Source organism: Microtus ochrogaster, chromosome 10, assembly GCF_000317375.1.
Source record: "Microtus ochrogaster isolate Prairie Vole_2 chromosome 10, MicOch1.0, whole genome shotgun sequence".
In the NCBI taxonomy this organism is placed as follows: Eukaryota; Metazoa; Chordata; class Mammalia; order Rodentia; family Cricetidae; genus Microtus; species Microtus ochrogaster.
The window spans coordinates 48,270,960-48,293,328 of record NC_022016.1 but is presented as its reverse complement, the minus strand read 5'-3'; the positions used below and the strand labels follow the sequence as shown (position 1 = coordinate 48,293,328).

Sequence of the window (22,369 nt, the reverse complement as noted above, 5' to 3'; positions counted from 1 at the left end):
ATTGAACTCAGGACCTTTGGAAGAGCAGGCAATGCTCTTAACCACTGAGCCATCTCTCCAGCCCGCCCCTGTCTGTTCTTATACATACTACCTTGACTGATAATTTTCTTAGTTTAGGTATCACGGTTCTCAGTTTTGTTAATCTTAATGCTGTGTTAGTTCTTCTGGTCATTTGACTCAAACAAAACTTTATCAGTTGGTCAGTATCCACACAATAGTTGTTGGGAATTTTGATTATGATTATGTTGAGCATGTAAAATTGATATCCAGACTATATTGAGTCTTCCTACCAGTGAGCCTGGACAGTCTCCCCACTTACTTAGGTGAGAAGTCTTACAATCTGCAAAACATTATATGAAATATATATATGTACTTTTGGGGCTTATAGCTATACTTCATTTTTATAGTGCAAATAAAAATGATACCGTTCTTTAATTTCCAATTTTACTTACTCGTTGTTACATTGAGAAGTAATGTTGTTGTTGGTTGGTTGGTTTTTTGAGATAGGGTTTCTTTGTGTAGCCCTTGCTGAACTGGAAATGATTTGTAGACCACGTTGGCCTTGAACTCACAAGAGATCCACCTGTCTCTGCATCCCAAGTGCTGGGAGTAAAGGTGTGCACCACTACCACCCAACTTTGAGCGCTCTCTCTCTCCTCATATATATATATATATATATATATATATATATATATATATATATATATATATATATTCCACAACTATCTTGTAATCACTGATTTTTTTTAAAGGTGACTTTCTATTGCTCATTCTTCTGAATTTTCTCCAGACAGACATGTTATCCTCAAACAGAGGTTTTTCTTTCCTTCCAATCAGGAAGATAAAAAAATCTTTTATTTTCTTTCCTAATTGTATTATCTAAGCTTCTGGTACAGAGTTGAAAGAGACATTAAAGACATTCCTACATTGTCCCTCATCCTAGCAGGGAGACCTTGAGTTTCTCCACGTGTTATCATGTCTGTTTTCTTCTTGGACCTATTGTGATGACTTTGTCAGTTTTTAAAAGCTGAAGCTTGCATTTCTTGGATAAAGCCAATTAGTTGAGCATATAATTCTTCCTATACATTGTTAGATTTCATTTGTTGAAGATCTTTGATGTTTCTGTGTAAATGATGTATTGGTCTGTGGATTTTACTTTCCCGTGATGTCTTTGGTCTCATGAGGGTTTTGCTGGGCTCACAGAATGAACTGGGAAGAACTTCTGACTCTGTCTTCTGGAAAACTGGTGGAGTCTTTTCTAAATGTCTAACCAGTAAAGTTATTTGGGCTTTTATATCTGCCTTGCAAGATTATTGATGATCAGTTTCTTTATAGATTGTGACTCTCAGGTAATTAGTCCATTTCACCTGAATTGCCAAATTTTAGCCAGAGTTATTCATAAATTACTATCTTTTTAATGTCTCTGATATGTATGTGTAGTGTTTTCTTTCTTTTTTTTTTTTTTTGGTTTTTCGAGACAGGGTTTCTCTGTGGCTTTGGAGCCTGTCCTGGAACTAGCTCTTGTAGACCAGGCTGGTCTCGAACTCACAGAGATCCGCCTGCCTCTGCCTCCTGAGTGCTGGGATTAAAGGCGTGTGCCACCATCGCCCGGCTTTCTTTCATTTTTGATTCTAGTAATTTTATATTATTTCTTAGCCTCTAACAGTCCTCATTTTATTATCTTTTCCATTGTAAAAGGATATATTTAATGTCAAAACATCACATGGAGTCTTGAATCTGTTCTGCTCTGTAATTTTTAAACCTGGGGACAGCTAAAAAAAAAAGTTCTTTAAAAGATGCATTACTTGTGTGTGTTATGCATCCAGGTGCTTGTGGAAACCAAATGAGGGCATTGGACCCCCTGGAACTGGAGTTGTGGTAATGGGAACTAAAACTCACGTTTTCTACAATTACTTATCAAGTGTTCTTAGTGGCTAAACCGTCTCTCCAACCCCATTATCTGGCCACAGAGCCAGCTTTGTCTTTTAACACCCTCTATTTGTTTCCTTGTTTTAGTTTGATTTCCACTCATCTTTCTGTACTACTTCTGCTTAATTTTAATGAATTAATTACTTAACTAGCTGATAGAGAGTGGTCTCGTGCTGACCTGGCAGCTGGAACTACCACCATCTGTTTACTTTGCCTTTTGTTTCTTTCTTAAGATGAAATCATCAAGTTTACTGATTGCTACAAGTTCATCTACCGTCTCTACCCAGTGCCATCAAGATCTCTAAGCAACACTTCATCCCTCAACATTTTTGTTTTTTTCATCCTACAACCTCTTACTTTAGAGAATTTTATACACAAATATTGTATTTTTATCATTTATACCCACTCTCTCATCCTCTACACCTATGTGCATATGGTGGTCATAACTGAATTCATGATGTCTTTAATTATTGTTTTACACACACCTACTGAGTAAATATTTATTTAGAGTTGATCGCTTGGAATTAGCACCCATTGCTTGTTTCTCTTCATCTAGGGGTTGGGCCTTGCGAGACTTCCCCCATCCATGTTGGGATGTTATCTAGTGGTATCATTGTTTAACTTTGGTTTGGGCAACCTCATCGTAAGATTTCAGGAGTGCAACTCCCTGTCATACATAGAAGACACTATCTCACAGCAGACTTCCAGTCCTCTGGCTCTTAAAAATCTTACTACCTTCTCTTTTGTGTCGTTATGAGTTTATCCTCCAAATTTGAGAAAGTTGTATTTTCTTTCATTTCAAAATGTATTTCAGCTGTCTTCTGGTACTTATTTGTTTTATCCTTTGATTTCTTTTATAATTGTTGAGGTGTTTTAGTGACTTTTCTTTTGATGTGATCAAAGCAGCTCAAGGGAGAAGGGCTTACAGTTCAAGGGCACAGTCTACCAAGGTGGCAGGCATCTTGAGTGATCCTAACACATCCACAAGCAGGGACAGAGAGCAATGCATGCTGCTGCTGCTGAGCTCCCTTTCTCCAGTTACATAGTCTAGGATCCTTGCCAAGGAAAGTGGACAGCAATGAATATAATCAACTCCCCACCCCTATGTGCAGAAAGAAGCCCATCTCCCAGGTGATTCTAGAGTCTATCAAGTTGACAATTGACACCAGCCACCACAGTTGTTTATAGCCTTGACTATGAGCCTTGAATAGAGTGTCATCTGGTAGTATTGAGATGTGCTGTGCACATGCCTTTTCTCGTTCATTGATGGTGCTCAAGAGTTCATTAAACTCATGTTTAGTGGTTGTAGGGGGTGTACATAGCTTAGCTTGACAGTTTACTTCTTACGCATCACCAAGTCTTTTGTCTTCTACTTACCAGTCAGGTAAGGGTCCGTTGTTTTTTCAAAGTTGTTGCTATGATTTGAATGTGTGTCCCACAAAACTCAAGTTCAAATTTAACCCTCCCAGATTTAATTAAAAGGTGGGGCCTTTAAGAGGTGATTGGACCTCTCACCCTTACAAAAGGGCCTTTAACCTTTTTTGTCCTTCCACTACTTAAATCCAGAGATTTAAAATTCTCTCCTATGAGTGGACACCACCAGGTCTGTTCCTGGCATAGAAGACCCTGCTGGTGGCCCGAGTTTGCATTTTCCCCGTTTCTAGAGCCTCATCTGGTGTTTATAAATGATCCAGTGTTAGAACAGCGAAATGATTGAGACAATTTCTTAAGACCTGTTGCTTTTATGAATTGTGGTTTTCTTATGTATCTTTGTGTCTGCTGTTTTAACTTTGTTCTGTTTGGGGAAGTATTTTTTAAATGTAAGTTCTTTCACCAACTTGTTTCAAATATTACTTCTTCCCTCTTTTGGTCTGCACCCTCTCCCTCTCTTCCCCTTGTCCTTCTGCAAGATTATTTAGTGTGTTGTTACCAAGAGCTCACCCATGTTCTCACAAGGGTACTGGGGATAGAGGACTATTCTCATTTTACAGCTAAGGAAGAAAGGCTCTATATTTAGTGAATCTAGAAAGTGTAGGCCGGGCGGTGGTGGCGCACGCCTTTAATCCCAGCACTCGGGAGGCAGAGGCAGGCGGATCTCTGTGAGTTCGAGACCAGCCTGGTCTACAAGAGCTAGTTCCAGGACAGGCTCCAAAGCCACAGAGAAACCCTGTCTCGAAAAACCAAAAAAAAAAAGTGTAGAGGTTGTGCATATGGTGGATATCCTTGTACTCTGCCATGAAAATTGGGGTTCCCTGAACTCTTATGCCATGCTATTGTCAAACTAACAATGTATTTTTTAAGTTTACTGACATGCTTTTCTGCTTCCATTCTGTAGACTTATAATGGTCTTCAGTTGCCAAAGAAGGTTGTGGATGCCAAGAGAAAGGTAACCAGTTTCTCCAGTGCAGTCGGATGCCTTTAGCAGTCCACCTTGGCTGGCTGTAGACATGGCAGACATGGCCAGCTACAAGGATTCTGCCTCCAGTCGCCATCTGCGGTTTAAATTACAGAGCCTGAGCCGCCGCCTCGATGAGTTGGAGGAAGCCACAAAAAACCTCCAAAAAGCTGAGGATGAGCTCCTGGACCTCCAGGACAAGGTGATCCAGGCAGAGGGCAGCAACTCCAGCATGCTGGCTGAGATTGAGGTGCTGCGCCAGCGGGTACTGAAGATTGAAGGTAAAGATGAGGAAATCAAGAGAGCAGAGGACCTGTGTCATATGATGAAGGAGAAACTTGAAGAGGAGGAAAACCTTACCCGAGAGCTAAAATCTGAGATTGAGTGGCTTCAGAAACGAATGGCTGATCTAGAGAAGCTAGAGGAGGCTCTGAGCAGGAGCAAGAACGAATGTTCCCAGCTTTGTTTGAGCCTGAATGAAGAGAGAAATCTGACCAAGAAAATCTCTTCTGAGTTGGAAACGCTCAGAGTCAAAGTAAAAGACCTGGAATCTTCAGAGGACCGCTTGGATAAAACTGAACAAAGTTTAGTATCAGAATTAGAAAAGTTAAAATCATTAACCCTGAGCTTTGTAAATGAAAGAAAATACTTGAATGAAAAGGAGAAAGAAAATGAAAAATTAATAAGAGAGCTTACTCAAAAACTGGAGCAGAACAAAAAAATGAACCGAGATCATACAAGGAATGCTTCTACCCTTCTGGAGAGGAGTGACCTGCGTATTGAGGATGGCATCTCCTCCACACTGCCATCCAAAGAATCCAGAAGGAAGGGCAGTCTGGACTACCTAAAGCAGGTTGAGAATGAAACCAGAGACAAATCAGAAAATGAAAAGAACCGGAACCAGGAGGACAACAAAGTCAAAGACCTCAACCAAGAGATTCAGAAACTTAAGACACAAATCAAACACTTTGAATCTTTGGAAGAAGAGCTTAAGAAAATGAGGGCTAAAAACAATGACCTTCAGGATAATTACCTAACTGAACTGAATAAAAACAGAATCTTAGCTAGCCAGCTAGAGGAGATAAAGCTGCAAGTCAAGAAACAGAAAGAGTTAGGAAATGGGGACATTGAAGGGGAAGATGCTTTCTTATTGGGCAGAGGCAGGCACGAGAGGACTAAGTTAAGAGGCCATGGGGCTGAGGCATCCATGTCCAGGCACACATCCCGGGAACTGTCTCCTCAACATAAGCGGGAAAGGATCCGGAACAGGGAGTTTGCTCTCAACAATGAAAACTATTATACTCTAAGCAATAAGCAGGCTTCTTCTCCTATTTTCACCAACAGAAGGGCAGCAAAAGCTTCTAACCCGGGAGTGGGTACAGACAGTGGACCTCAGGAGACAAAGAGAGCTGAAGACCGATTTTTACCTGGGTCCTCTCAGACTGAAGGAAAAAAGAATAGGGAGCAGCCATCAGTGCTTAGCCGTTACCCCCCTGCTGCCCAGGAGCACAATAAAGTTTGGAAGGGAACTCCCAAGCCAGGCACTGAGAGTGGACTGAAGGGGAAAGTTGAGAAGACAACTCGAACATTCAATGACTCTACCCATGGGTCTGTTCCTAATGATACAATGGGTAGAGGCGATAAGACTTCTGAGACCTCTGAGGCACACTGTGGGAAGAGAGGACAGGTGCCTGGCAATGGAAGTCAAGTAACTCAGGCTGTAGATTCTGGCTGTTCTAAGACCACCGGAGCTCTGTCCTCATCCCGAAGAGCCTCCTCAGAAGGGATTTCTAAGGGCAAAAAGGCTGCTAATGGCCTGGAGGCTGATGCCAATTTTCCAAATTCTAAAGCTCCTATTTTATCAAAGTATCCTTATAGTTCAAGAAGCCAAGAAAATATACTTCAGGGCTTTTCCGTGCCAAATAAAGAAGGAGTTGATCAGTCTGTAGCAGTTGTAATGGAAGACAGCAGCCAGCATGAAGCCCTAAGGTGTCGTGTCATCAAATCCAGTGACAGAGAGAAGCCAGACTCGGATGATGACTTGGACATAGACTCTCTTGTTACTGCCAAGTTGGTGAGCACAACTCTCACTCCAGAGCCAGAGCCCAAACAACAGCCAAACTCTAGAGAAAAGGTCAAGTCCCGAGGGGGACCTAGAACTGCCCTATTTGAAAACGATAAAAATGCTGCAATAGAAAATGAATCTGTGAAATCTACCAGAGCTTCCTCCAATGCTGTAGAATTGCCAGATGCCAATGGTGCTGGGGTAAAAAACCAAAGGCCCTTCAGCCCTAGAGAGGCCCTGCGGTCTAGAGCAATTATAAAACCTGTTATCATTGATAAGGATGTGAAAAAAATCATGGGAGGATCTGGATCTGAGGTTGTCCTGGAGAAGCAGAAATCCATCTCTAAACCTGTGCCAAGCAAAGTGACAAGCAGCATCACCATCTACCCCACCGACAACAGTGGCCCTAGAGCCGTCCCAGGAGAGGCCCCAAGGGAGAGGCACACCTCCACCAGCAACATCCAGGTGGGGCCCCCAGAGCTCACAGCAGCTAGCAACCATGTCAACTCCCCCCTCGAGCTCTCTATTCATAAACATGACATTACCTTGCAGCTCACAGAAGCTGAAAGAACGGGAGATGGCTCTCCCAAGAATAGACCAGAGACAGTGGTCTCCAGGAGCAGCATTGTAATTAAGCCATCCGATTCTGTGGAGAGGAACAGTCATGCCCCCCCAGCGGAGACAATCAGGTGGAAAAGCCACAGTGCCTCTTCAGAGGTGGGCTGTGCAGATGCAAGACACGTCACTGTGCGGAATGCCTGGAGGAGTAAGCGAGACTTGAAATGTTCAGAAGACACCCAAACTCGAGTAGGTAGGCACATGGAATCTACAAATGCCTACACACAGAGGTCTTCCACAGACTTCTTAGAGCTTGAACAGCCCAGGTCCTTCCCTTCTGAACAGGGCACTCGAAAGGTAGGAAATGCAGGGGATGGTCCTGAACTTTCCTCCAGAAGGACCCAAAGTAGCCTCACCGCATCAGAAGTTCTCACCCGGAGGAATCGGATAGGAGACGCCATCACTGCTGCCTCCTGGAACCACTCAGTAAGCATGGTGAGCATCACTTTCCTTCCTCTTCTATTTCCTCAGTCTCCATCTGTTCAGTCTAGGATTTAGGGAACCCAGGATGCTGGGAAATACTGAGTCTCAGGGTTGGCAGAAAGCAGCATGACTTCCAGCACCCCTCATCTAGTTTGTCTTCATTTTTGCTTTCACAGGAGGAGGGGAGGCAAGCAAAGTGGCATTTGTTCCTGGTTTGCCCAAGAGATCCAGAGTAAACAGGAACCTCTTGGGTACCTGTGGATGGCAATGAACAGGTTTCTTTTCTGTCCTGCCTCAGTTGGTCAGCAAGTCTCTGTGGGCAGCCACATAGGGGGAGTTAGAGCTTTATATCCAAGTGTCACTTTCTTTTGTTCCAGATGGACCTGATCCATTGTATTGTCTGTGTGTGAGTGCTTCCCATATGGCTCATCAAAGGATGGATGAAACCAGAACCAAGTGTCAGAGAGCCATTGTCAGAACAGAGAAGGCCCCAGGAGTGTCTTGGACCTGAACCCCATGACCATGAAAATGTCTTGCCTCTAGACAAACAAATACCTTTTAAAAATTCACATTTTTATTTCTTTAGTGCATATGGGTATTTTGTTTGCATGTATGTCTGTGTACCAAGTCTGTTCCTGGTACCGCAGAGGCTAGGAGAGCATCAGACACCCTGGGACTAGAGTTACTGATGGTTGTGAGTTGCCATGTGGGTGATGGGAATCTAACCTAGATCTTCTGGAAGCGTAGGCAGTGTTCTTAACCATCGAGACTTCTCTCCAGCCCATACTAGCACCTTTTTAAAAGGAAGGCGACTGTGGGTTAACTGGACAAGCTTGTCAATCTTTTAGATTGACATTTGGCTTCACCCATTGTCCCTTAAAACAGCACTATGAACAGTACTGTCCTCACTTTCCACCTGTGAGTGGTAAAGATGAAGGTCACAGACAAGGTGACTTATTGAAGGTTGTCCAGATGAATAAACCCGAGTGCAGATTGGAACCTAAGATTCCTCTGTGGAATGCCTCTCTACCCTGGCTGCCTACCTTTTCTGCTCATACTCATTACTATTTGACAAAGAATATTGGCAAGGCAGAATTCCAAGAGTGGGGAGAAAGATGCCTATCTCAAGTCTTAAGGATTTGCTGAGGTCTCAGGGAGCTACAAGCCAGGGGACAGAATAGTATAAGAGGAAGGCGAGTGGCTTTCTCATAGATCATACACAGGAACTAAAGAGCTAACTTTCTCTTCAGCACACTCCTGCCATGCAGCAAGGAAGTGGCTCTCACATATGCCACCTGGAGTCCTGCTCCATGTCAGAGCCTAAAACAGGCTTCTGTTCAGTTAGGGCCTCTTGGTATCCTCAGTTCTTTATTTCCAAGGGGTTTTATACTGACTTGTGCCCCACTACCACAAAAAAAAAAAAAAAAAAGGTCTTTGCAGTTACTGTATAATGTGGTGTCTATTCCAGGTGAGAGAGCTTACCAGAATGGAAGAGACCCTGTACCGTCTCTGCAGCTCACTTTCTATTTGTGTTACTCATTGGCACAGGAGGAAGGGGAGGACACCACGTCTGTTATCAGCAGGCGAGTGCACAGCGCCTTGGAGCATTCTGAACTGCCTGGGAAGCAGGGGTTGCCAGAGCCTGAGCGAGTCTGGGCTGAGGAGCGACTACAGCCAGCCAGGCCTTACGCTGAGGAAGACTGAGCCAGCTAGGTGAAGTCTGCTGTTTCTCCCCTTCTCCTGCTTATCAGCTCCTCCCCACCTTTCCAAGGCCAGTTAATCAGGCTAGACACAAAGGCCTTGGCTGGGAGACTGTAGAGAGCCAGGCTATGGCTCAGGTAATTTTTGCCAATTGTCCGGATAGGATCAGAGACTACAAACCAGTCCTCAGGCCCAGCCTTCCCTGATGCATGAGTAGTCCTCTCTCGTCCCTATTCCTAAGGTAGCATGGACCACTCTCAGACCCCAAAATGGGAAGCGATAGAAACCCATCACCATATAGAGGCAGCCAAAAGCTCTCTTCTCTGCTCCTTGGTGAGCTGTTTGTATATCAAAGCCCAGCCCCTTTCGCCATGTAGTTGATGCCAATTTGTCTCCTTACCATATCCAGTTAGCTCCTTGTTTGCCCTAAGGGGTCCCCCACTAAGAACCATCAGCCATCATTCCCATCTAGGGGGCTTACATTCCTGTCTGAGTTCTTGAGAATTTGGAAACAGAAAAAGGGTTTGTGCTGCTGTCCTTAAGTAATTATGGGATTACCCTTATGTTGAAGCTTCCCTGACTTGGCTTTTGGCTAACCAGTTTCTGGGAGGCAGAGCATGACACCAAATGGAATGACACCGTCCTCCAACTCCAGCTCTTGGCTCACCTTCCAAAGGCATCGGAAACAGATCTCATGCATCTCCTTTCCTGGGCACCAACATTGCTGCTGGCATCACCTCAGCTCTCCCCAGGGGCTGGAAATTTCAATTGACTTCTCATCATTCTCATCTTGGGAAAATCCTAGACTGAGCTGGCTGACTCAGCATACTCTGCCTTCTAGGAAGTGCCCAGCAAGTGGGAACGCAAACAAAACAAGTAGATTCCTTTAGTCACTCCACAAGCAATAGCTCCATGAAAGGCATGGACTGACTGCTCTCTCCCATTCCTCTTCTGCCCCATGGAGGAGGCCTCGCACTTTACCATGCTGACTGCTGATGCTCCATTCCCACAAAAGCAAGCCCTTGTGTCTACGAGTAGATCATATATATATCAGTGATTTCATTGGAGGAAAGCCAATATCTCTGCCTGTTGAGGGCCTCAGGTTTATGCAGTTCAAAGTGCATTAAGCCTTTTAGGAAGGCAGATAAATAAAAAAAAAAAAAAACTTTTATCTCCTTATACCAACTACATGGGGAGGTTAAGAACTGTTTGCTTGTCGCTGGAGTTTTTGAAGCATTCTTTCAGTTCAAAGGGATCCTCTATGGCTACCTTTGTGAAATTGATGTCATTGTCTTATCACTAGACTAGGAGTCTCGAAGCCACTTTCCCCATCTCTCCTGGCTTGTCACTCTGTGACCTTTGGCAAGTCATTGTCTTCTTGGAGCCTCAGTTTCCCCTATCTTTAAAATGAGTTTTGTTGGTTTTTCATTTGTTGCTCGCATGTGTGTACACACGTGCATGCTGGTATTGAACCTAGGACGTGGCATGCTAGGCAAGTGTTCTGCCACTGCTGCTTCATAGCTCAAATGAGTTCTTTGGAGTGGATGATCTCTAAGGCCTTAATTTTGGTGTTCCAAACTTGTTTTCGCCATGCTGCGTGAGCTGACTCTTGCTTTTGGAAGGTGATGTTCACAGGAGGCTGGGGAATGTCTTTTTGCCTTCAGTTGTCTTCCTGGTCTTATACTTTCTCCTCATGTTTCTGTCATGGGGGTGAGCTCAGAGAACTCTGTAAGGCCTGTCTTCAGTCTGAGGTGAAGGGATTAGATTGGGTGGTCTCAGGTCTATGTGGCACCAGTGTCCCCCAGTGCCACGCTTCCTGGCTTTCAAGCTAGGTGCTTTCTGTAACAGATCTGTTTGATTCCTGTTTCCGTGCCTCTCCTGTGAATTTCCTGGCTACAGGGAAGACTCAGGACATCCTCAGGAGGACTGAGTAATCTCCTCCACCCTTACTCAGCACACACACTGGCACCATTTGCCCTTGTCTGGATCAGACAGACTCAGCCATCCTGCCAGGGTGTGGGGAGATCTACTGTGTTTGCTTTTTTGAATCCCCAGGGACAGGAACAACTTGCTAGCACTTCTGTTATAATGGAGTTTTGCTAACCCGAGGGCATTGCCATCTGTCTTGCCTCCACATCCCAACTTGATGTACAACTAGGATAGTGTTTTCAAGATCTGTTCCTGCTGCTGCTTTTGGGTCACTGGCCAGAACTCCTTCGCTCAAGGCTGCAACCTCTCACTTTCAGTCCCCCGCCACTCTCCTGTGCCAGTCGGCAGCCCTGAGTTCAAAGGAAGCAAACCTCTGTGGCGGTCACTGAAGAGTGTAGTAAACAGTCTGTGGCTCTTCTCTGCAGATAGAAATAAGGGCACCAAGCCCTGCTTCAAAAGATAATGCCAATAATTTTTGTCTTTGGGTGTTGAACCCTGTATTCTGGTGCTGTAGCTCCTGGTGCCAAAGTCTGGATCTTTCCACGTTTTAGCAGCACCAACATCTGCTGCTATTTGAAATGTTCTGTGGAAAAGGGACAGCGGAGGGCTGCCATTTTGAAAATCCGAGTGCAATAGCATTTGATTGTAACAATTATTTCAGGATATTATTTCTTTAATCTGCACACTTTGTTGAACCGCTGTAAAGTAGATTTTATTTTTAAATGCCTTCAGCATTGCAAACAATATTTATACTAAGCAAGTGAAATTTGAAGGGTTTGGTTCCTCTGTACTTCCCGTGGAATTCCAAGGGTGGAAGGCACATCACTTCTGAAAAAAAGATCACCAAGATGTAACCTTTGGGTCTAAGCTGGATGTTAGAGGAAGCCTCCAAATAGAAGGAAGATCCATAGTCAAACTGTTGTCTAATCAAGCCAAATATTCCCTTAGTCCCCACCAACAGACCCACTTTTATGACAAGTGCTTCTCTTCAGTAGTCTTGGTAGATGGGGGCTGAATTGAGCCAGCAGGTGTGTATCCAAGAGTTCTGAGTTAGAAGAACTTGGTTCTAGAACTGCTTGAAGAGCTGGTGTCCTCTACCTGCTGCTGTTCCCTGCCACTTGGGTACTGAAACAGTCAGAAAAGGCTGTAGGGCAGCAGGCAGGAAGCCATGCCAGGTCTGTTTCTGTGGCAGTGAAACAGTTCAGAGTATGAGTTAAAGGGATTTGTGTGGGGCCAAGGCTACAGGCAAGCTTGCACACCAGTCATCCTCTCCTGCAGCAACGGCCGGTGCCTAGAGTAGTAATGGACTTCTTGTCCTGGGCAGTGTCAGTTGTTAGATTTAGTGGGTCAGTAAAGAAGCAGGGACAGAGGCTGGCTCCCGGCTGCCTGTGTCAGCATGGGTTTTTTCCCTGACAAAGACTGCTTTGTAAGAGCTGCTTTCTAGGGATTATCTTTTGAACACCCTGAATGGGGAACAGGGTTCTCCTCAACACCTCAACCAAGGTCATAGGAAAGAGGTCCTATTTTCCTGCTGCTTCAAAGCTCAGAACATGTATTGAACGGAATGTATTTTTAAGAGAATAAAGTCTATTTTTTGTATTTTAAAGATTGGGAGGGCTAGGAAAATAGCCCTTAAATAAACTTACGCATGATCGGCCCTTTACTAGGGCCTCAGCTCTGTCGGTCCATACCTGCTTGTCCAGGCAGGTGGCTCTGGCTTCACCTCTGCCCCTTGGAGTCTAGGTGCAGCAGCTTCTACATTCCTGCTCCAAGTACGGGACCAGAGAGGCCAGGAACTGCCTCTGGAAAGCAGGGCACAGCCACGGGCAGTGGCTCAGGGCTCCTTGGGTGCATGTGTATAGTTGAAGCTGCCTGTCTGCATGTGTCCTTAGGCTGTAATGCTCTCTGTTGGCTCTGCAGCACAATATTGTAACCAATAAAGCTCCCTCGTTTCTATATGCTCCTTTGAGTCAGTGATGCCAATTTTGTCAATATAATTCCTAGAAACAGCTCTTATCTCTGAATTGGTGCTGCTGGTACGGAGCTTCACAAATTTAGGTAAAATACCTACCTGTAATTTATGCTGTAAAACTGTTCTAACTGAACAGTTAGTTAAAGCCAGCAGCTACAAGCCAGGTGGTGCTGGCGGCGGACATGACTTTAATTCCAGCAATCCCAGCACTTGGGAGGCAGAGGCAGGCGATCTCTGTGAGTTCAAGGCTAGCCTGGTCTACAAAGTGGGTGCTAGGACTGTTGTTACACAGAGAAACCCTGTCTAGAAATAAACCAAACCAGCAGCTACCTCTTTGCTCTATTTTCTTTTTAGGCTTATCTATTGTCAAAGATAATTGTTGCGCTAGGTGGTGATGTTGCACACCTTCAGTCTCAGCACTTGGGAGGCAGAGGCAAGTGGATCTCTCAGGTTCAAGGCCAGCCTGGTCTACAGAGTGAGTTCGAGAACAGCCACAACTACGCACATAGAAACTGTCTCAAAAAACAAATAGGACAGGGTCCTATTTGTAGCCAGCCCTGGCTGTCTTGAAACTCATAGGCAATCTTCCAGCCTCTGCCTCCCGAGTCCTGGGATTAAAGGTGTGCGTCACCACCACACAATAACACTCTTCAAAGAGCATCAGCCACTGAGCTGGGTGGCGGGCATACGCCGTTAACCCCAGGACTTGGGAGGCAGAAGGTGGAATTCTGTGGGTCTGTCAAGGCCAGCCTGGTCTACACAGTGAGTTCCAGGACAGCCAAGGCTACACAGAGAAACCGCGTCTGGGGGAAAAAAAAGGCTACACAGAGAAACCGCGTCTGGGGGAAAAAAAAAACAAAAGCAAAAAAAAACATTAAAAGCATCAGCCACTGACTGCAGGACCTTCGTGAACTCCCCTCGGAGTATTTCCAGTACCTCCCACTGCAGCAGTAACTTTCTATCACTAACACCATTTTTTAAACAATTTTCTAGTAGTGTCACTTGGTGCGTCTAGGGGAAAAAAACCCCACTCCATTTTTCATCTAGCTAAAACACAATACAATGTTCCTCATTTGAACATCATTTAGAGCTGGGTATAGTGGTGTAAGCCTGTAATCCCAATACATGGGGAAGCTGAGGATCCTGAGTTCATGGTCATCCTAGGTCATATAAAAAAATACCTTATATAGTAGAGGGGACTTCACAGACACTATAGGAAGAGTTTTGAGATGTGTGTATTACTTGGGGCTCTAAGTACTTTATAGTAGTAGTGGCCTTACAGAGACAGTTTAACTGCAAGGTGGCTCCATGCCAATTAGTAAGAAAAGTGAAGAACATGCCCTTAAGAATTATAATGGGGCTAGAAAGATGGCTCCATGGTTAAGAGCACTGAACCCAGATTTGGAGCCTACATGGAAGTGCATGGGCATGTGTGTAGTACATATAAACACAGGTCAGCAAGCATCAATGCACAAAACAAATCTTAAAGAGGAGCTGTCAGTGTAACTCAGTAGGAGCCCTTGGACCTAACTAAACATGTCTTTGACACGGCTTCCACCTTACCACAGTATGAAGAAAATATATATGCTACTGGGTCAAAGGTAGGATTTGCATTTCCGAGGGAGCAGCACTTGTCTACTATGCAAATAAAGCTTTAATTCAAAAGATCAAGCTAATTTTATGAGGCTAGAGAGATGATGGCCCAGTGGTAAAAACACATACTGTTCTTGCAGAGGACCTGAGTTTGGTTCCCAGCACACACTGGATGGTTCACAACAGCTCTAGGGGATCCAAAGCCACTGGGCCTCCATGGCCACCCACATAAGTGCACATACCCACACATAATTAAAAATAAGTATTCATATAAAATTATTTTAAAGTTTTATTCTCAAAATATATTAAAAAAAAAGCCAAACACCGATAAATGAAGAGGATACCTCACAGTACTTGCTTGTCTCAGTCTTTATGGAGACATCATTCCAGATTAACAGGTAAGTTCCTCTCTGTGCTGTCAGTCAAAGGAGCCAGCCTCTGCTGTCAAACTAGGAGTCCTACAGCTGATGACAGTTCCTCAGTAGGATCGAGTATTGCTAGAAGAGCTCGCTTACATGGCAGATTATACATCCATTGGGCCTCTTTTTTCAGAACCATCTGTCTCACATGCTTGGAGACTGCTGTGCAGGGACACCTGATGTGGCCTGGCGAGGCAAAGTGTACATGGCTCCCAAAAACTGGTCTGCAATCCTTCCTGCTTCTCGAAGCCCACTCAGCAGAGCACCATGGACTGTAGCTGGATAGTTCCGGATTGTATGTTCTCCAGCAAAAAAGAGTCGTGGGATTGGCTATTGGGGGAGGAGGGTATAGAAATCAAGCAAGTTACAGACTTAATTTATTGTGTTTGAATTGCCAAATTCCTGTTGACTTTTGAAGGCTGATCCACCACTAAGTTTACTCAAGTCTCTCGATCAGTTCGTGCTAGCTAAGATTGCCAGGACATCCTAAACTTTGAGCCACAGGGAGCAGGGCCTTCTAAAGCAGGAATGTGTTTGAGAGTAGATACCAAGTCTTTTGGGTTGTGATATTGAAAAATAACTCTAGAACAAGGTCTAGCATATTCTACCTAAAAACTCCTCCCAAGCAACCCTACAAGCTGCCATAAAATTAGGTACAATTAAAAATAGGGTTCTAAAAGAAGTTTCTGTGCCCGTGGAGGTAGAAGAGGATGTTGGATCCCCTGGAGCTGATGTTGTGTGCTCAGTTGTTTCTCTAATCCCCAAACAGGACTTTTAAAGGGGGAAAAGCTGAGCAAGAAGAGTATGTACTGACTTGTATATACTCTAGACTCTTACCCTTAGAATCTAGGCTATCTGCACTTACAAAGCCCAGCTATGAGAAATAGTACTTAATTCTGAAAGGATCTAAGAATGGACTAATGTCTGAAGGAACTAGCAATACCATTTCTACCTTGAGCTCTTGGTCTCCCCAAATAGGCCAGGCACAAATTTCTTTGTAGTTTCTCACCTGCGGGGCACCTGGAATAGAGGGGCCAGGAGTGATTGGCTGAGCCATTAAATCATAGTCATTTCCAGAAGATCCTGCAGCCACGTATGAATAGGAGCCCCGGGCCCAGGGATCGGCACGCCAGCGGGACACCACAGTCTCTTTGGGCTAGAGAGAAGAACCATGAGTATTACTGGTAGCAGGAAAAATCAGCCAATGCTGAAAAGTAGGCAGGGCCCACGTAGAAAGCAAGGTGAGGGAGTGAGGTAATGGATGCTACTGCTTTGGACTTGGAGACAAGAAGATCAAATTGCTTCCTCTGGGACAAGCAGCACTTGACCTTTGCTCTTCATAAATTCACACCGCATTAATTCACCTTCTTAGGTTTCATATTGCAGTTGGCTTGAAAAATAAGCTACAAGGAAATCCTCACAGAACTCCCCAATGTATTCACAGAGTTCAGCTGCTTGTGATGTGACCCCACATACAAAAGAAAGCTAGCAGCTACAATTCTCTGGGTCAGGTCATAGAGTCCTCTGAATGTCTTAAAGCTCCACATGTTAAAATTCAGGTCAACTCAGCACATGTCTCCATTCTGACAAATATGTCTTGATCAAGAACATAAGCTGCAAACTTTAAAGGCAAACCTCAGTTCAATTGTAAGCTGAATCCCTGCTTGTCCACTCACTCACATACCTGTGGTACTGCACTGCTACCAAAAATCCCTTTGAGAATGGCCAGGCACCGGCCAACAATCACATCATCACTAATGTTCTCCATGATGCCAGCAGCTTCTCCTGCCACCAGGGCCAATAGTATTGGAGCTGAGGAAACAAAAAGAACAATTTCAGGGTTTTCCCATACTTTACTTGAAAGTGTTTTTGTAAAAGAACAAAGTCTTGTCAGGCCCTGCTTTGTTCTTGATAAGACATGTAGTAGTACCACACAGAGCTGGAAACAAGCCATTTTTCTGAACTCTATCCCCAGAAACTGACCAATGGGTACTCCACGGCTTGTGACTTCTAGGAGTCAAAAGGAAACTAACATTTCTGTATTTAGGTACAGAATTCTTAGTCCTGGGCACTTAAGGTGCTTCCACAGGAATGCCAACATCTCTTCTACCTAGCTCAGACCCTTCATACCTATTACTTCCCTTAGTCATCCATGTGGTGATTATATAATAAGCTTGCATGATAGCCCCAGGGCTACCTAGTTCCTGGGGGTATGAAAGATACAAATTATACTAGAGTTAGCAGGTAAATAACCATGCATACATAGAATCGTGACCTTTGATAAAGCTGTGACAGTACAGGATATAGTTAAGAGAATACAGGGGTTTAGTTCAGATTCTAGGCAATAGGAATGTGTGCCTTAAAGGCCTCTTCCAAATACATTCAGTCCAGGCTGTGAGGACTGAGCAAAGCAAGCCAGATAGTTAAGAGAGATGCACAAAGATGCTCTGAACAACAGAGCTGGGAACAGGGTAGATGGGAAGGGCAATATTATGAAGGGCTTAGTAGCTTTGGCAAATCTGTTTCCCTCTTGCAATACAAAGTAATCAACAAATGCAAAGCAATTAACAGAAGTAGGAATATCAGTAATCATTAGCAACAGCTATGGGAGGTTATAGTGGCCTGGACAAGGTCATGGGTGGTGGATAAAGAATGCTGGGGCAGAGAGGAATACCATTAGGCTGGTGCTGTCAGAACCAGACAGCCTGGATAGAATGGGGGGAAAAACATAGCACCACCTCAGTGCATGACTGCCTCTGTATCAGGTATGGAATGACACTGGGTCAGAAACATGCACAACTGCTTGCTGCACGGGAACTACCTGTTTGTTCTTCACTGGGAATTAAATACACTTACTTAGTGCTTTAGTTAACTGATTATAAAGTAATAGTATGGGAGATAGAAACATAAACACATTTTAAGGAAGTGATCTAAGGTTGAGGGCTAACTGGATCTAACAGTCTCAGAATAAAGAATACATCCCCTGGCCTGTGCTTTTTTGGGTGTGATGATTCTTCATTTTTACATGTTTTCTTCAAAACACTTTGAAGGGATTTTTTTTTTTTTTTTGAATTTCAGTTAAGGAAAAAAAGTAAGGCATATATATAAGAAAACTCCTGGGGCTGGAGAGAGATGGCTCAGTGGTTAAGAGCACTGGCTGCTCTTGCAGAGGACCTAGGTTCAATTCCCTGCACCCACATGGCAGCTCACAACTGTCTGTGACTCCAATTCCAGGGGACTGGACACTTTCACACCAATGCACATAAAAATGTTTTAAAAATTAAAAAAAAAAAAGAACACCTCCCAATATTCCTAATTCTCTTTTTCTATAAAAGAGTAATATAAGAAAACAACCCACTAGCAAACAGTTACCTTTATATAGGTTCCAAAAAAGGAAGAGCTCGCCCCTGCTAGCAGTCGTACTGCCAACATGCCCGAACAAATTGACGCTTGGATCCCAGAACACCCGGTCAAAACATAACACCACCTACCACAGAAAGGAAGCATATGAGCTAGCCTCAGAGAGATGGAGTTCTGTAAGCATCGCTGTGACCTTTCAGATCATTCTTAGACTTATTAACCACTCCTAATCTACTTCCTTTTTTTTTTTTTTTTTTTGGTTTTTCGAGACAGGGTTTCTCTGTGGCTTTGGAGTCTGTCCTGGCACTAGCTCTATAGACCAGGCTGGTCTCGAACTCCCAGAGATCCGCCTGCCTCTGCCTCCCGAGTGCTGGGATTAAAGGCGTGCGCCACCACCTCCCAGCTTTTCCATTTTTTTTTAAAGATATATTTATTAAGTATACAATATTCTGCCTCCACGTATGCCCGCACACCAGAGGAGGGCGCCAGATCTCAGTACAGATGGTTGTGAGCCACCATGTGGTTGCTGGGAATTGAACTCAGGACCTCTGGAAGAGCAGCCAGTGCTCTTAACCACTGAGCCATCTCTCCAGCCCCTAATCCACTTTCAGTGCCAAAGAGAAATCCCATTACATTAGTTCTGATGGATTTGTGACCTTCAGCAGGTTTATAACAAGAATAAGTACCCGAATGCTATATTATAGAACCAGGTACTGAGTTATATGAACTACAAGGCTTCTGGCCTGGAATCACAGCTGAGGATACAGGCAAACACGGCTATATGCCGACCCCATTCCTCACTGATGCTGTTGAACACTGACAGAAAGGGGAGAGCACATCACCTTGTTGAGGTTGCCGAACCCCATCCTTTGGACTGCGGATGTTTTCCACTCCGGAAGAGGTGGCACAAACTGAACAGCTGGTGGCTGCTGCTTCAGCACTCCCAGGGGAAGGGTACAGAGAACCGCATCACACTTATAGATAAAGGTTTGACTTGTGGAGCGCGTATTCACAGCAATCACTTCACATCCTAGAGAAAGCAGGAAACTTGAATGACGACGAGGATGGACTCGATGAGGAACTGATTATGGAGGCCAACAGGATTAGCATGCTATTTAATTTTTCAGACAGGAAAACAGAAGTGAGCCTAAGGCTGCCAGGATTTAAACCCTCAGTCAATAAGAAAATCTTGATGGCCCCATCCTATACTAGCAATATACTGAACTAAAGTGGTCACCTGCTAAGGGTGACAACTTGAAGACTGTGGCATAAAACCTCACACTGTAGACACTGTAATACTTAGCTTGACCTCTAAGTTAACATCAGAATTATGTCACTATTATTTTACCTAATGTTTTTTAAATAGTAATACAAATTTATTAACAATGAGAATAAAAACATAGAATACACTCCACAAAAGAATGGGGTGGCGCCGGGCGATGGTGGCACACGCCTTTAATCCCAGCACTCGGGAGGCAGAGGCAGGTGGATCTCTGTGAGTTCGAGACCAGCCAGGTCTACAGAGCTAGTTCCAGGACAGGCTCCAAAGCCACAGAGAAAACCTTGTCTCGAAAAAGCAAAAAAAAGGAAAAGAGAAAAAGAGAAAAAAAAGAATGGGGTGGCAGATTAGCCCTAGTATGTTTTTATATGAGTACTCATACACTTATATATACATCTATCTTTTTTGATCAATTCATTGTAAATATAATTATGAATTCTCTGAGAATATGTATGGCATGTCTTAAGTATGATAGCTAATCCAGGCCCACTTTCTGGAGAGACGGAATGAAGACGATATTGCAGTTTCTGTCACTCTGCCACCTTATTTACCAAAGTTTACATTCATGGACCATGCAATCAAGTTACAAAAAAAAAGTTGTAAAAAACTAGTCTTGTTTCAGGGAAAAGTGCTCTCTATACCTTCCTACAGTCCAGACACATACCTGAGGCTGTGTAGCGAACCTGTCGCACTGCTGTATTCAGTTTAATGTCCAAGCCTTCAGCTAAAGCCACAGGCACACATGAGTAGCCATTCCTTACTGTCAGGTGACTGCCAGTAAACTCAAAGTCATCATCCTAACAAGGAAAAAAAAAGGTCTATTACCACATTTTTTTTTAAATAAAATTTATGCTATATCATTTGTACTGAATTCTATATGATAGTGTTGAAGAGCACAAGCTTGTAGACTGGTCAATTTTAAAAGTTTTTATGCACATGGGTGTTACCTACATATAGCTTATGTGCCATATACATGCAGTGTCTGCAGAAGCCAGAAGAGGGTGTTGGATACCCTGGGACCAGAGTGACCCACAACTGCCACGTGGGTGCTAGCAATCAAACCCCAGGTCCTCTGTAAGAGCAGCTGTGCTCTTAACTGCTGAGCCACCTCTCCAGCCCTAAACAGTGTTTTAAGACCACAACTAAACAGTTACTAAGCTTAAGTAAAAACTACTGACTGATCTGTTTTTAATCTCCAGGAAGAAGTTTTTAATGATTCCTAGATAATTATTAGCACAATACTCTACTACCAAGTTCAGGCCATCCAAAGAGACACAGACAACCAGAAAGCACAAAAGCAGATCCATTTACCTTTTTTTTTCTTTCTTCTTTCCAGTTTTTCAAGACAGGGTTTCTCTATTATTCTGTGTAGCCCTGGCTGTCCTGGAACTCACTTTGTATCCAGGCTAGCTTCAAACTCAGAGACATTGGCCTGACTCCCTAGTGCTGGGATTAAAGGCGTGTGCCACCACCACCCAGCTCACTCTTAATATTAAGAGCACCTTCACTAATAGTACCCCAAAGACAAACATAACACATAACCCCATCAGTGCACCAGTGATGATTTAACAATCTGTGTTTATCTCTACAATAGAATTGTAATAAAAAAAAAAAGAGAGAGAGATACACTACCTCAAGTCGAGTCAACCACACAAAGACAACATACACTGAAACCACAGAACAAGCTGAAGCAGGAATTGGGAGGAGGGATTATGTGTAAAAGGGCAGAAGAAAACTTTTCAGGATGATGAATGTATCTTTTGTTTTGGTTTCTTAAAGACTAAGCCCTCACTGTGTAGGCCATGCTGACCTTATTAATTTTTCTGGCCTAGCCTCTAAAGCACTGAGATGACAGGAGTGGACTACAACTCCACGCTAAAATGTTCTATATCCTAACTATGGTGGTAGATTATGACAAAGCAAGCTTGGCAAATCAAGCTGCTTGCTCAAGATATGTGGATTTCACTATGAGCAAATACTGGTTCCTACTGAAGCTGTCTATGAGAAAACACACACACACACACACACACACACACACACACACACACACACACACAAAGTCCTCAAATATGTGCAGCTCAATAAATGATCAAGAGCTCTTACCTGATCCCAATGTTTAAGAGAGAGGGTAGAGAGAGGTGTGGCGTTGGCAAATTCAAGATTTGCAAAATGCCAGTCAAGTATCTGTCTGTCTCTTGATGAGAGATATACATCACTGAAAAAAATAAGGGAGCAGAGTTTTAAAAAGACATCTCTGCTAGTCTCCATGAGTTCACGTGATGGTCTCAGCCAATCTGGACTCTAAACTGGGGACTGGGACTGTGCCTTATATGTAAGTCACCGAACAGGCTCTCCCCTGTATTACTAACTGCTCTGTCCCTGATGCTCAGAAAGCATGTCAGCACTGACTGAACCCCAGTAGAAATAAAGTTCTAGTCTCCTGAATCTTTTGAGTGTAAAATATTAACTTTTCTTAAAATCACACCCAAAGACAATTTCCATCCAGGAAAGCTTTATCTCAATACCAGGTTTTGTAGAGAAGGGTTAATTTTAGACAGAGGCATCTTGACACAAGCCCAACCACAGCCCCGTATCCTTACACATGTTCCCTTCATCGCATCAAACACCCGTAAGTAAAACCTCATTGTTTCGTCACCTTCCTTCCAAAATGAACATGAGAGAGAGA

At 43.9% G+C, this 22,369-nt stretch overlaps 2 protein-coding genes across 4 annotated transcripts in view; one reads left to right on the top strand and one right to left on the bottom strand.

The window, feature by feature from the left end:
- Luzp1 (leucine zipper protein 1) overlaps window positions 1-13,021 on the top strand; it is an 86,355-nt gene extending 73,334 nt beyond the window's left edge. For 2 of the 3 annotated variants that reach the window (XM_013348416.2, XM_013348415.2), the window contains exons 3-4: window positions 4,265-7,442; window positions 8,979-13,021. In XM_013348416.2, the coding sequence (XP_013203870.1) occupies window positions 4,377-7,442; window positions 8,979-9,134 (3,222 nt within the window). In that variant the 5' untranslated portion in view covers window positions 4,265-4,376 and the 3' untranslated portion in view covers window positions 9,135-13,021. The remainder of the gene's footprint in view (window positions 1-4,264; window positions 7,443-8,978) is intronic. The other variant, XM_005353012.2, reaches the window with a different exon arrangement.
- A 1,880-nt stretch (window positions 13,022-14,901) lies between these two features.
- Kdm1a (lysine demethylase 1A) overlaps window positions 14,902-22,369 on the bottom strand; it is a gene marked incomplete at its 5' end in the record, with an annotated part of 56,635 nt that continues 49,167 nt past the window's right edge. Inside the window, 7 exons of the mRNA XM_026782273.1 lie at window positions 14,902-15,374; window positions 16,054-16,200; window positions 16,729-16,856; window positions 18,417-18,531; window positions 19,247-19,434; window positions 20,348-20,480; window positions 21,787-21,898. Coding sequence (XP_026638074.1) covers window positions 15,189-15,374; window positions 16,054-16,200; window positions 16,729-16,856; window positions 18,417-18,531; window positions 19,247-19,434; window positions 20,348-20,480; window positions 21,787-21,898 — 1,009 coding nt within the window. The remainder of the gene's footprint in view (window positions 15,375-16,053; window positions 16,201-16,728; window positions 16,857-18,416; window positions 18,532-19,246; window positions 19,435-20,347; window positions 20,481-21,786; window positions 21,899-22,369) is intronic.